At 32.1% G+C, this 14927-nt stretch overlaps 1 protein-coding gene across 7 annotated transcripts in view; it reads right to left on the bottom strand.

The window, feature by feature from the left end:
- LOC148612342 (uncharacterized) overlaps nucleotides 1-14927 on the bottom strand; it is a 41256-nt gene that overhangs the window by 12402 nt on the left and 13927 nt on the right. For 6 of the 7 annotated variants that reach the window (XM_088593682.1, XM_088593685.1, XM_088593683.1 and 3 more), the window contains 6 exons: nucleotides 11673-11738; nucleotides 10972-11028; nucleotides 10125-10205; nucleotides 8558-8638; nucleotides 7597-7677; nucleotides 1500-1568 (listed from right to left, as the gene is read on the bottom strand). In XM_088593682.1, coding sequence (XP_088449808.1) covers nucleotides 1500-1568; nucleotides 7597-7677; nucleotides 8558-8638; nucleotides 10125-10205; nucleotides 10972-11028; nucleotides 11673-11738 — 435 coding nt within the window. The remainder of the gene's footprint in view (nucleotides 1-1499; nucleotides 1569-7596; nucleotides 7678-8557; nucleotides 8639-10124; nucleotides 10206-10971; nucleotides 11029-11672; nucleotides 11739-14927) is intronic. The other variant, XM_088593681.1, reaches the window with a different exon arrangement.

The raw sequence follows: 14927 nt of genomic DNA, 5'->3' as shown, positions 1-14927 counted from the left end.
AAAAGTATAGGCTCTAAAGAGCTTGAATCGCTCACCTAGGACGATTAGCAATATTCTATTCTTTGTAAAAAACAGTCGTGTGTTAGTAAATAATACGATTGATTTGGTCAGCATACTACTTAAAGACTTTGAATTGAGACTGGGATTTTCATATGGAATCCAAAACAACAAAAAGTTTAAATCACACCAAAAAAAAGTCAAATTTCTTGAGTGTGGTCCCTTTTGGTAAGAAATATCTGAATTCTGATTGGAAACATCCATACAGGGATTTTCATGAGAAATCTAATAAAGAAGTCTTCAAATTAAAAAAAAATAACAGTTTTATATATTGTAAATAAATATTAAATATAAATAAAATATTAGGTGTATACAAGAAGTACTCAAAGCCAAAACTATTGAAAGAGGAAGCCAAACCCATCACTGAGAGTTTCTACCATATGCAATGCAGGGAATTAAGCCTCAGTGTTTTACATATTTTTAAATTTGGAATACTGCAAGGTTTCATAAATAGGGTAGATACAATATGATATAATTCAGGGTCAGACAAGTCTGACAACTGCTAGAATTGTTTTTACAAAGATATCCATGTATAACTTATTGTGTGATTTTAAATGATTTGTATATTGAAGATGTTATTTGCAGGAGGTATATAGTGATAACTGTGTCTGTACATCTGCACGAAAGTCGCACCAAAATTAAAAAAGAGGATTTATTGGCCACTTATTCCTACTTGGCTTAATTCACAACCCACAAAATCAATCCTAGTCTTCCTTTTGTTGTATGACACATTATAAACAATTTTATTCACTAATAATCAAGTAATTGTCTGGACATCAGGAAAATGCATGTTTTTTTACCCATATTTTACACTTAATTTCTGAAAATAAATCAAAGTCTGACCATTGCTGTATAGAATATTGTGGAACAAAATTATACATTCCAATGTTTATATTTGAATTATAAGGGGCAACTCTTTCGCTGTACCTGTGTATAATGATGTTTTGGGGCCAGCTGCACCTTGCCCGGTGGTGTGAGGGTTTCTTCGTCATTCATTGAAGACCAATGGGTGGCCTAAGACTGACCTTTCGGTCAATTTGTGCAGGATACCCAACATAAAACAATCTAGCCAAGTAGTTTCAAGGAAGAAGATTTTGCAAGTGTGTCCACAGACAGACGACATACGCCAAGTGAGGACATTAGCTCACATGGTCTTCGGCCAGGTGAGTTAAAAAAGATAATCATAGAGTCCTATCATTCCTATTTTTTTGTAAATTTAAAGGTGTCCTCAATTAAAAAAAAATACTGAAATGATGTAATTGCAGTGCAAACGTTCACTTAAAGTTGCACGTCAAACAAATAATATGCAGCAAGCAGATTAATACCTTTAATACCTTCTGTTAATACAGCATTAGAAAGATCTGTAGAAATATGGGTTAAAACATTTACGTATACAATGATTCATGGTAAATATCAATAATTGAAATTATAAATTTACATACATGACACACTATCTTCTTTATCATCATTAGTAACTGTGACTTCAGAATCTGAGCTGTAAGGCCAAGGTCCTGAAAAAGAAATGAAGGAACTAAAAAAAAGTACAAAAAAATTTTACTAGTCAGTGATCTGTAGATACCACTATTTTGATGGTGTGTTTGTACGGAAAACTAGTTGAGCACGCTTAACTACACTTCACTACCTATCCACATAGAATATGATTAAAAAAGTCTTTTGAAAGGATTATCATGTTGGTTCAGCCTTAAATTATTGGCTCTAGCAATTATGCAAACCCTTATACAGCTTCTATCAAAATATGAAATGGCTGTGATCATCAGTGAAACAAGAAACTGTAACAAAAAAGTTGTGGACAGACAAAGGAACAGATCGACAGATGGACAGACACAATCATCGCTATCTTCCTCCTGCAAATAACATCTTCAATATAATTCCAACAACAAATCATTTAAAATCATACAATAAGTGATACATGCATATCTTTGCAAAAACAGTTCTGGCAGTAAATCCTCCCGAATGCCCGAGTAATCAAGGTAACCAAGATTAGAGTAGGATAGGGAAAACAGTTAAAATTTGTAAGAATTTTCAAACTATTCAGATGACAACAACGATGACAAACACCAAGTGATGACAATAGCCCACATGGCCTTAGGGGTTAGCTGAGGGGGAAAATAATTCTGCATGACCCCTTTTTTCCATTTTCAGTAATAGTTGTCATATTTTTAACGCATAAAAAATTCCCTCATCAGTTCTATGCAGAACACCTTAAAAATTTCATACCAAATATCGTTCATGTTGGTCTGGTAGAGTCAGAGAAGAAATATTTTTAAAGAAATAACATTAAAAAGAGCAAAAAAAACATTGAAAAAAAGTGACAACTCCAACATAGCTTAACACATTACAACATGAATAACTTACAACAACTAGATTTATCATGCTGACCATTTATCCTGTGTCAGAATTAGGCTATACCTAATAGCGAAAAATTGGGAAAGAGGGCAATAACTCCAACATGGCCAAACAGATTAACACCAAATAAAAATGACCACCGATAGATTTTATCATGCTGATCGTTTAACCCTGTTCAGAATTTTTATATACCTAACAGTTTTGGAGATATCTGCGGAAAACTTCTGTCTGCTCCCAATGTTCTATTTTAGTAACGAGTGCCAGGATTTTCGACGGATCTAAATTACCTACACTAGTTGTATGAAGAATACCGTAAGGAACATTCATATCAAGTTTGGTTCTAATCTGTCAGGTTAAGTTAGAGGAGAAAACTTGAAAGAAAAAAAACGTCGAAAAAGGGGAATAACTCCAAAATGGCTTAACAGATTTACACGTAAATATCTCATCATATGCTGATAAACGTTATCCTCTGTAAGAATTTGGCTAAAAGCTAACAGTTTTGGAGATATATGCAAAAAACTTCTGTCTGAACCCTACGTACAATTTTGAAAAGATCAAACTACTTATAGTCAATATTTTGTCTGGACCTCAGGAAAATGCTTGTTTCTGGTCCCTTTTTGGTCGCTCATGCTAAACGGTTCAAGTCTTGGCCACAATCCCAGCCTAACTTTCATGGTATAGAAGATTGTTGACCAGTATCAAAGACGCCAATTTGCTTTTCATGGAGTTAAATACTGTAAGCGTATTAATTGTCGTGGTGTACTAATTTTCACCATTTTCACGGTTGCCTCAATAGCAAAAAAATAGTACCAGCGAAAATATATTCATATTACCAAAAGTCCTTTGACAGTTATAAACATGGTTTCCACAATGTTGAATAGAAACTTCGTTTTGTGTAAAGGTTGTATCATTCAATGTGATCAAGTATGAATTTTATACTTGATCTTTTATAAAAACGTATACAGTAATTTAAGCATGAGGTTTATAATTTCTAAATTCATGATCTTGTTTACCTAATGATTTGTATCAATGGCCATAGAATACCTGTTACATCAAGAAAATACTACATGGAAACATTCAATTAACAAAAAGAATAAAATGTAAGTGTCAAACACGCACTACAGGTAATCACCGATGAAAGGTTACTGTTAAATACACACGCCGAGTACTCTAAATAAAAAGTTAATCCGTAAACATGCAATTAAAGTGTCAAAAGTTATCCCTACAATTAGCTAAAGCTTGGACAATCAAGTACATTCCTTTTTTAGTTTTATATAAGAATATATACACTGTTAGATTAAAATGGCCATGGTAATGTCGTATTAACGGCCTCATTAATTTATTTAAAATAACGATAAAATAACTGATCAAAAGAAGAATCACACACTGCCCAGACTATCGAAAAATTTCATTTTCATCAACCATGAAAACCGCCAAAAATTAATACCCGCGAACATGTTGACTTTTCAAAAACCGCGAAAATTAATACGTTTACAGTAGTTAAATTCTATGAAATGCTCGTTTTCGGCTCCTTATTCCAAACAGGTTGATTGATTGTTGATCGACTGATTGTTGGGTTTAACACCTGAGCAGCAATTTTTCAGCTATATTCAGACGATGAACATGTAATGGATGATAAAATGAACATGAAATGATGATGTCATGAAAAATGGGATGGGACACCAGGACAAATTTTGATTGCCACTGGAAACTGGGAGAGGTGGGTAGGGTCGGGCAATTTAGCCTCCTGTGGCGGAGCCCAATGGTTTCCTACTTCGAGAGAATACCACAGAAGGGTTCTTTAATGTGCGAGGAACGTGGCATCTTTCCCAACACGTTGCACCACTATGGTTTGCTGCCAGGTTTTCCATAATATAGTCCAACTATTCCAGAATGTTACATGCCAGGGTTACCCCATTCTACCACTTGGGGCACACGACCCAGTTGTTCTGTGGGCAGATCGCTCTAGCCCCCGGCCAGGATTCTGAGCACTATTTAGTCGCCTTTTACGACAAGCTTAGGACTTATTAGGACACCAGGAACCGCAGTCATAACCCCCCAAATCACTGACAAATCATTAGCTTTTCATCACCTTTTGTTCCTGACGAAGGCCTTCAGGACAAAAATATGGCCACACATTCTTTAAATATTTTACGGTTTTATTTATATTTCATTTGAATGCACATGTAGGTGCTTTTTAAACGTAACTTGTGTTCACTTATTCTTTATTCTTATTATCATATACAACCTTCCTTTTGTAATTTGAAACCTTTTGTAATATATTATTTAAAGATCAACAAATTAATATTAATGCATTGCACGAAACTGCCTACTGACAAAAACGAGACTGACGTTATACGATAACATTATACAATTGCAAAGTTCTGTTGCCATATAATACTAGAAGCTCTAAAGTGCTGGAATAGTGTACAAGTCTCGATAATCAACATTATTTTTTTTTATAAAAACAATCAGGTTTTTTTCTGGGATAAAAATTCCTTACACTCATACCTAAGGAACAATTAATTTCTGTCAAGTTTTCGAGATTTTTTTTTTTAAGATGACATCATTAAAATAGCAAACAAATGTAAAAAAAAAAAGAGCAATAACTCCAACATGTATGGCAAGCCATTGTGGAATTTATTCCCCATTTATTGATATCAATAAATTATTTATTGACCTCAATAATTCATTTAAGATTAATTATTGATATCAATAAATTGGCATTAATGGATATCAATAAATATTACATATCTATTAACATGTTAATAAATGAATATTGATATCAATAAATGATTAATCAACACCTTAATAAATATTTATCAACATGTTAATAATTCATCCATTTATTGATATCAATAAATCATTTATGCACATGTTGATAAATATTTATTAACATGTTATTAAATATTTATTGATAGAGTAATCAAGGGAACCAAGGTTATAGCAGTAATCAAAAGAATGTAATCCAGGGACAAAGACCAGACATGGAAAACAGACATACACAACAAAGAACATAAAGTAACTAAAATCATACATACAAAGTAACAAAAGTAAAATGAGCAACTCGGACTCCACTAAAAACTGGGAGCATGGACCAGGTGCACCGGTAGGGTAATCGTCCTCTGCTTTTCTAGAAACACCGGCCAAGTTGATATCAATAAATGGGAAATAAATTCCACAACGGCTTGCCATAAATATGACCAAAAACATTTACCTGCAAATTTCACTTTTCATATATATTATCATATATATATGATATATATTATGAACATATTACTCCATGTTACAATTAGGCTAAACCTTACAGTCTTGGACATACGTGCAAAAACCTTCTGTCTGAACCCTATGTTCTAATTTTAGTAACGGCTGTCATTTTCGTCAATGGATAAAAAAAATGACAACAGATAGATCTCATCACCCTTAACATCTTTACATCAAGTATATGCAGAACACACTAAGAAACATTCATACCTTTTGGTTCTAATTATTCAAGTAATGTCAATAGAGAAGAGTTTTGAAAATGTTATAACGATGACGAACGCCAAGTGGCCAGGTGAGGTACAAAATGAATCAAAGTGCTGTTAGCACTGTTTTTTCCATTCTTGTGGAAGTTGTAGAATGAACAAAAATTTAAAGATATACATTTGCATTTCCCATATTATTGAGAAAAAGGCAGAAGATACATTCTTTATGAAGACATAGCTGAAATACAGGGGTTTCCCCAAAAAGTGGGAGGTGTACAGGTATGGTAAATAAAGCCAAGACTAAACAATAATTCAATCATGTCAATTAAATAGTGTTATTGCTTTATAATCTTCCAATTTGATTCAAGCAAGTTGAATATTACTAATACCAACCCAAGTTTGGGTTCTAAGTAACTTAAATAGCTCTCCTGGAATAGTAATAAGCCTTTTAGTAATACTAATTAACACAATAATACCCAAATAGTAATTGGTGAATAATAAGAAAAAGTAAAAGGTTTAGGTCAACCTTATTTGCATTTTTTATAATTCGACAGACAGTGTCCAAAGAATCAACATGTTACAATAAGTTTTTTCTGCCTTAAAAGAACCTTTTATCGTTTCCCACAAAAAAACCTAACTTTTGAACCATATTCTGACTTCAAACTTGCAGTATGAAAAGGTATCCATTAGCTGATGCTATAAACTTTAAAAAGTGGGAGTCAACGATCATGTAAGAAAGTTAATCACATTTGTGTCCCATTTCTGCATAATTTTCATCTGATCCAAATTGACTTTAAAATCAGTTGGACATATTGGAAAAACAATGAATAAAATAAAAAAAAAATCAAAAATATTTTCACCATTACCATAGCAACAGCTACTGCTTAGCAACCATCAATTTAAAGCCTACTGATCACAAAAATGTCACAATTGAATGTAATTTTTTATATCTAATGGTGGAAATTTGTCAAACTACATAGTTATATTAATGAAATATGTCTTAAGTAAAACAATTTACAATAAAGTACAAAACAATCTGATTGGTTTAAAACTGGATACCACAGCAACAAAATTTTGTAATTTTGGATATTTTGAATTATGTTTCATTAGGCTATGTTCAGACCCATTTTGCCAAAACGTAAAAGAAGATATTATCTAAATATATGCATGGATTTGTAGCAAGACCTCTCTACTGAAACATATAAAAAATATAAAATATGTAATACTTGCACTCTAATCATATTTGGAATAATACAGGACTATCATAAATAATGACTTGTTCCCAAAATTTTCAACTAGTTGGGATTACGAAAACTAGATCTATTTTTTCAAGAAAAGAACATTGTAACATATTTCCCACCCTACTGACGCTAAAATGTTTGATAATCAAATTGGCAAAACTCCCCCTGAAACTATCATACAATGCTGATTATCATTTTTTTAAACTCTCTGTATAAATAAAGTTGGTTAAAACATTCCTCACACCCCGTGTGAATTTGTAATTGTGAGTTTGTGTAGGACAGATGGACACACAGACGGACACCTCGCATTTCCTAAAGCGACCCTTGAACTAAGACATCACATTTCTTCTACGGTCACAGGGAGATAAGGAAAATTTGGATTAATATGTATCAAAGTACTTGACTATATGATAATTTGTGAATATCAACAATGATTAATGAAAATTCATAATTAAGGTACGTACCTACTTTAAAACCCTTTCTAATGTATTTAGAGGCTGATACTGGGTATACCATTGAAGGCATTGTGTATTTGGAATTGTCAACTGCAAAACACAAAGTACACATTGAAAACTTCAGGCTCTATAGCTCTGTCCATTATGGCAAAGCCTAACAACAAACCATTGGGTCAAGGGAAACAGCATTTAATACTATTAAAAACAAAACTGACATACCTTATGCTACTGCTAAGAATTGAAGTTGTCTTAGCCCTGTAACTCTTCCACAATTTGACTGATAAAAATCATAAATAAGTATAACTTACATATAATGCTTCACAAGAAGAAGCTTGATACACCCAATGAAGTAAAACCTAAAACCTACACACTTACATGATTTAGAGTGTTATACACAATTTTGGCAATTTTTCTAGCAATCAGGATTTTTTAAGGTCAAATTAGGCCTTTAATTGTCAAAAAAACCTGAATTCAAACTCATTTGTTCTTCCTAATTCATGTCACAATCTCATTCATTTGATTGGAAAAGCCATAAAACAGGCATGAAGTGTCCTTCACCACTTGTGATCTACATATAACTACATAGTCATGTTACCCCTCAATGAGTAATGCAAAAAATATATTATTATAATTTTAGCAAAGTCTTCAAAAAGGAAGAAATCGAAACCCACAAAAAGACATATTTGTATATATTGTAACAAGTAAGTTTGATAAGTGGTTTTTGAGAATACAAACATATTGCAAAACAAGGGCAAACTGATGAACAAATGTATGCAGGCGCAGACAGACAAATGGTCAACATGATTACTGCATACAAATGGTCAGCATGATTACTGCATACCTCAATCAAGGCAGAGGATACAGACTTGGTCAAATTTGTAGAAATATGAATCTAATTATTTGACTTTACGATAATTTGATAATTCTTGAAAAGCAACAATAATAAAAAATTGCATTTTATTATACATACCAAGTATTTGATCTGTTTCAATTTTACCCAAACCTTGGACTGAGTTTTTCCTAGTGGATAATACATACTTAGCCTGGTCATCTACAAACAGACAAAGTACAAAATGCAAACTAGAGGTTTTAAAACTGTTCCTCATGGGCAAAGTCTAAAATCATATCATGGATGAGGCATTTGATGTACCCACCACTAAGAAGTAGTTCCATAAGAACTTCAAAATTTGCTACATCAAATTAGTGGTATGGTATGCATATATACACTTCGAAATTCTTAACAATAAATTCATACGATAGAAGACAATTACCAGGAAATTTTAGAGGAGATTCCAAATCATTTAATTTCTACTGATGAGTATCTTGAAAAATGTCAAATATCTCTTACCAAGGATTTATATTTAACTCCTTGCACTTACATAAAATGCTTGGCGGAGTGCAGCTTGATATAACACAGATGTAAAATCCTAAGGCAATCAGGGACTCAGTTCAATCTTGATTAAGCTCTGAACTTGATCTTTGATTGAATATTTGATAAGATATGATTTTGACCAAGATGAAAATGATTAAATTACCTAAATGCTTGCAATATATAAGACTTATCAAACATTTCATAGACTGATAACCAGCTAAATGAAGAATGTAATTTCTATAAATCCCAAAACTTGGCTTCTGGAGGGTATGATAAAAAAACTAGAAAAGTTGTTTAAATCTATGGGAAAAAAGTTCATAAAGTTTCATGGCAATTAGTGCAATTGCTTTTGAATCTGAATCTGGAGAAAAAACCTTATGTACCATTATTTGATAAAAAATGTAATGTTCAAGAAATCTTTCCAATTTTACAGTTCAGTATTCATATTTTCAGCGAGATTGTATGAAACCAGTCCTTCCCTTTCACATGGACAGTAAAGATTTTTTTTCCCATTAAAGAAAACCATTATTTATATGATATATGAAAAGTGTTATAAGAATATAATTTTAGACGTTGGTTGTATGATCATCTCTTATATTTTTATAGGAGAAAGTTACCATGGGAATGTAATTACTCAAAACTTTATGAAGGAGAATATAATATGAAATGCTTAATTTATGAAGCTATAAAAACAAAATAGTATTACATTCATTTATAGTGTTGATTTTGTAGAAAAAGACACAAAAATATTTCAACTACAAATCTAGATTGTCCATATCTCCATGTGTGTGTTTCATAAGAATAAATGATGAATTAATTATTATTGATATTAATAGGATAATTAATTGGAAGGAGTGAATAACCAAAGTATGAATATGCGTGCCGAAGAAGACCTAGATTCAACGAGTGTGCTGAACTTTTAAATTCATAAATTTTAAATTTTGTGAACACCAGATTAATATTCTTGTTGTGTTTTTTGAGATGTTTTGGCAGGAGAAAATGCAATAGTGAAATTTCACAGTGTGAATTATTGAAAGTTTTACGCTGGGAACATTCAGTAAATCACTGCTATCTTTATAATAAACATTTATAACTTGCTACAAGTATATAAAATATATCATATAATGACCATTAAATTCAATAAATTGAAGGTATTCATACTCACTATTTGTAATTTCTGCAGCAATGTTTTCACGGCAGACATTACAAATAACCCCACCATTGCAAATTGAGCATGATGAATTTTCTACATGATAAAAATATATATATTAGTACCCGAGTAAAAAAGAAAAAAAAATTAAATGCAATTCAGGAACCTATGCATGCAGGTTATCTTATCATGTGAGTTAATTTGATTGTGACTTCTTAAAAATCTTTTGATAGTTGAATAAGTTCGAACACAGCAAGCACTGACCATAAAATTTATTTTGGAACATAGAATTAAGAAATAAATTACGGAAACTCCGTTTTGTCTATTATTGCTTTATCACAAGCTGGCCATTTATGTTGCATTGTTTTACACCAACCTGTGGTAAAAAAATGATATAATGGAGTTTATGGATTCATTTCAATTCTAATAGGACTAGTTTCTCCATATTTTTGAATAGACACAGCCAATGAGTTGCACAAAATGTTAGTCATGTGATTTTCACTTTTTTAATATGGCTGTGGTCTAAAGAGCTTTGAAGCACATCACATAAGAATAGCTGTTTTATCTCAATTTCTTTCAACCTATATTGTGCAATGATTGCATATACACATATACACTGTTTTTTACATGAGATGAATACAATTCTTCATTCTACAGTAAAAGAAACATTAGAAGGTACCATAAAGCGAGAAATTCTCGGAAGTTGCTAATTTAACCATATTCATAAGGTTCGAAGAATCGTTAAAATAAAAAATCGAAAATAATATAACAAATTTTAAAAATTAAAAAGCTTTGATAAAATTTCTGGAATATCAAATATATACAAGAAACTTTATCCAAGCTGCTATCAATGATCACTTACCTTTTACTGTTCCTTGTCCAGCATTATGTGTTTGGGGTTCCATATCAGAATCTGTATCTATAAAAAAAAATTATACACAAATATTCCTGTTTAAAAAAGTAAACAAGGGGCATGCTAGACATAGGGACCTTGGTCTTTAACCTATTATGGTTAGATAGTTCTCACAGTTGACTCTATGGTGTTTACATTAGTGTTATTAAATGTATTCTAAAAATGAAATGCTTCAAAGGGTGCAGCTTGATACCACCACAGATATATAACCCTCAACATTTGGGACAAAAATGGTTAGAATAACATGCAGATACAGATCTGAAATCAATTTGTGATGCAATAGTTAACACATACCATGCATACAGCATAAGTTTATGACCAAAACAAAAGTGATAAAAGAAATAGGTAATTCATAGAAAGTTGTCTCTGTACCCTGTGGCCCTTAATTCCTAAAAGGTAAAAGCCAAACCATTTTAATTCACCAAATTATTTTTTTTATTAATATGTCAACTTGTACTACCATGTCATTGAGATCCATATCAACTGCTTGGAAACTAAGAAATGCCTGTTTTATGCAGACTTTTAGTATTATACAGACTTCTTCCAATCTTCTGGAAAAGAGTTATGTTGCTACAAAATTAAAATTACCACTATACAAGTTTTATGGTAAATATACTAAAATTTGACTGTGGCACAGAATGTACAAGTACCTTTTACTGTGTCTTGTTTTGCATTCTGTGTTTCAACAATCATATCAGTCATGTCAGCATCTTCATCTGTTTGAAAAAAAATACCTGAATTAACTTATTCTAAGTAATGTTGGAAACAATAGATAATTTAAGCATACTTACTCCTTAGTGTATAATTTGACCTTGTGAACTTGACCTATGCCCTATCATGGTTTCTTAGTTTTATTAGATGCTTATCAAAAGTATTGTCAAATAAAGAAAGCTGTATTACCACATACATGTAAAATCATCCCATCCTCTTATACGTGTATCATCAGTAAAACTATATGATATACATTTAATTCAAAATTTTGACATTATGTGTATTGAAATTGTGCATATCTTCATCCCAATAATCAAAATATTGTCCAGACAACAGAGCAATCTTGTTTTCTGTGCCATTTTAGTCCTAATTTAACTAAGTCACATGCTCCAAAAGCAACCACAACTTTTCTTTTACTGCACATGCTGTAGAGCATCTTCTGATTCATTTTTGAAGAGATCTCTACAAAATTTTTTTTTTTCAAATTAGAGTCTTGACATCAGAAAAAATGCATGGTTCTCGTCCCTCTTTTATCCTTTTTCATAAACGGTTAAAGTTACAACCCAATAATTAGGGCATCTAATGGGACAACTAACAGTGAATTACAAATCATCACATAGGAACATTTTGACCCCAAATTCAAACTTTATCTAGACTCCATAACCTCGTAGGAACTTCAGAATCCAAGAAAAATAACTCCAATTCAAAAAAAAAAAAATAATTTCATTATTTACAATCCAAGAAAGATAACTCTAATTCATCAATAAAATGGTTGGGAAAAAGAATTGAAAATAAAGATTACAACAACATCATCGGAGTAGCTGGCACCACAATGGTCCTGACTTGGTACACGCAATTCAAACAATTCCAGCACGTTAAAACTCCCTTTTCCATTAATTGTGGCATAAATATACCATGGGTGATTAAATAGCATTAGTGTCATAATCAGTAAATCAGTGTTAATATCAGTACAAAGAATAATATAAAATATATAAACACCATAATTGCAGGAGATAATGGTACAAATGTATATTGCTGCACAGGTAAGGAAAATTTATAATTTTAGAACTGAAGTCATGTTTTTATTATAAAGCTAAGTACTGAGATGACCACTGTTGTCAAATTTAACATGTAGGTCCAAAAAAGATGCTGAACAAGCTGTTTCTGTATTCTCTTTTCTACTCTGGTGGATATATTGAAGATAACCATTTACCAAAGAAAGGGTTGTTAATCATCAATACACATGTATGTGAGATTAAAGGATTTAGCATCTTTTATAGTTTCATTCTTTACGATATTCTGAAAACGTTCAGTCTCGTATGAATACAAAAACAAGTTGGCTAATAGAGGAGCACAAGTAATGCCCATTGGAAGGCCAACTTTGTATGTATGATTTTAGTTACTTTATGTTCTTTGTTGTGTATGTTTGTTTTCCATGTCTGGTCTTTGTCCCTGGGTTACATTCTTTTGATTACTGCTATAACCTTGGTTCCCTTGATTACTCTTGCCCATTTCTAAGTAAAAGAGAGGTGTGGGGTGGTTCCACTCTTTAGAACATTATTATTATACATGTGTTTTGTGATGTACTACATTCACGAGGAAGCTAAATATGTATTAGGATCCATCTCGCCAGCAAATGAGTGTTTTTGTCAGATGATTAATAGATTTTCGTGTTCGGTTTGGGATGCTATTCTCTCATGTGACAATCCCTAGGATTAACTACCATGGAACGACAAAGCCAGACCAACCGGACAACTATATAGGGTAATATGAAATCTACACAAATATGGAGCAGAATATATCTATTAATTTGAGATCAATATTCAATTACAGGACAATACATTTTTCTACTACGTCTTCAATATATAAATGATAACAACACAATCTATAGTCAAAATACATGTATCATAGTGCCATGTGTTCAACCAGCCAACTTAACTGTAAAACCTACTTATAATGATTATCTAGTCATTCAATATTGTGTTACTTTTAATTAATTATAATAAAGAATAAATAGTGATGAAATCAGTACTTCCTAGATTATCTTAGGAAATACAAGTTTTCCTTATTTAGTAGATGATTAATTTATCCCTAATATACCAGAGTTGGAATTCCTTATTTAAATGCACCTTTAATACTGTCAAAAGACAAATATCATCCAAGGTCACACAGTTGAACAACCCTTACTAGGACTGGATCGGGTAAGGTCAGGCATAATTGTAATTTATTTCAAGAGAATGGGTATTAGTAATTTAAGCATTCTACAACATGGAAACCCAATGTAATAGCATTAGCTAAACAAAGTTTGAGTCTACATGTCTCGGAATCACCAGAAACATTTTATTTATGTTCTTTACTACAAGTATAGTCAAGAAACATCACAGTTCTAAATTTTGCAATTAATTTGGAAAATATCTAGTAGACAACTGTGTCTACTGAATAGAAAAACACTGCAAAAGCAAGCGTAATTAGGTAAATCTGAATATAGATTAATAGCCAAAATATCTAACTATAGTTTCCATAATGTATGGAAAATCATTTCAAAAGGCAAGTTTAAACTAATCGAAAATATAAACTTCAGCACATCTAACCGGGAACCTCCACACTCAAAAGAAAAAGAAAAAACCCGGAATTCAGTCTGCGTTCAGGTTACAGACCACCAATTCAACCAATGAGCATTTGGAACGTACGCAAAAATAGTCCTACGCAGAAATTACCCCTGTTCCTCATAGTGCTGTGAAAAAAGTTCTCATCTTATTTTAAAAATTTAAACAGTTTCTGAAAGGAAAAACATTTCTGTACATTTTATAGGTGCATTTTGCTTCTTGTGATGTGAAGCCTAATCTCCATAATGATTTTTAAATATACCCCTATCTTGTGAAAACACTGGGATTTCCCATGCTATTTATAGACCCTTCACTTCCGGTGACCAGTACTGCACTGCAAGTCTGCTAACCCCACATGCCATTCTGAGGATTGTGAGCTGACATATGTAGAATCATGTTGATATATAGTCCTCTGCAGGTTAAAGTTAAGGTAAAGTCCAGAGAAGCCATTGAATATTGTCAAATTAGCATAGAAGCCTGTGGGAAGTGGAATTAGTGGTTTTTAGCCTTAAGTGGAAGCCATGGCAAAATGAAAAGTTTCTTGAAATAGCTTTAAACTACTTGAAGATCTTGTTAACTTTGCCATGA

Source organism: Perna viridis, chromosome 7 (genome assembly GCF_037379345.1).
Source record: "Perna viridis isolate PV_CMFRI_1.1 ecotype Kerala chromosome 7, ASM3737934v1, whole genome shotgun sequence".
Lineage (NCBI taxonomy): Eukaryota > Metazoa > Mollusca > Bivalvia > Mytilida > Mytilidae > Perna > Perna viridis.
The sequence above is the reverse complement of the archived record's forward strand: the minus strand, read 5'-3'. Positions and strand labels throughout refer to the sequence as shown.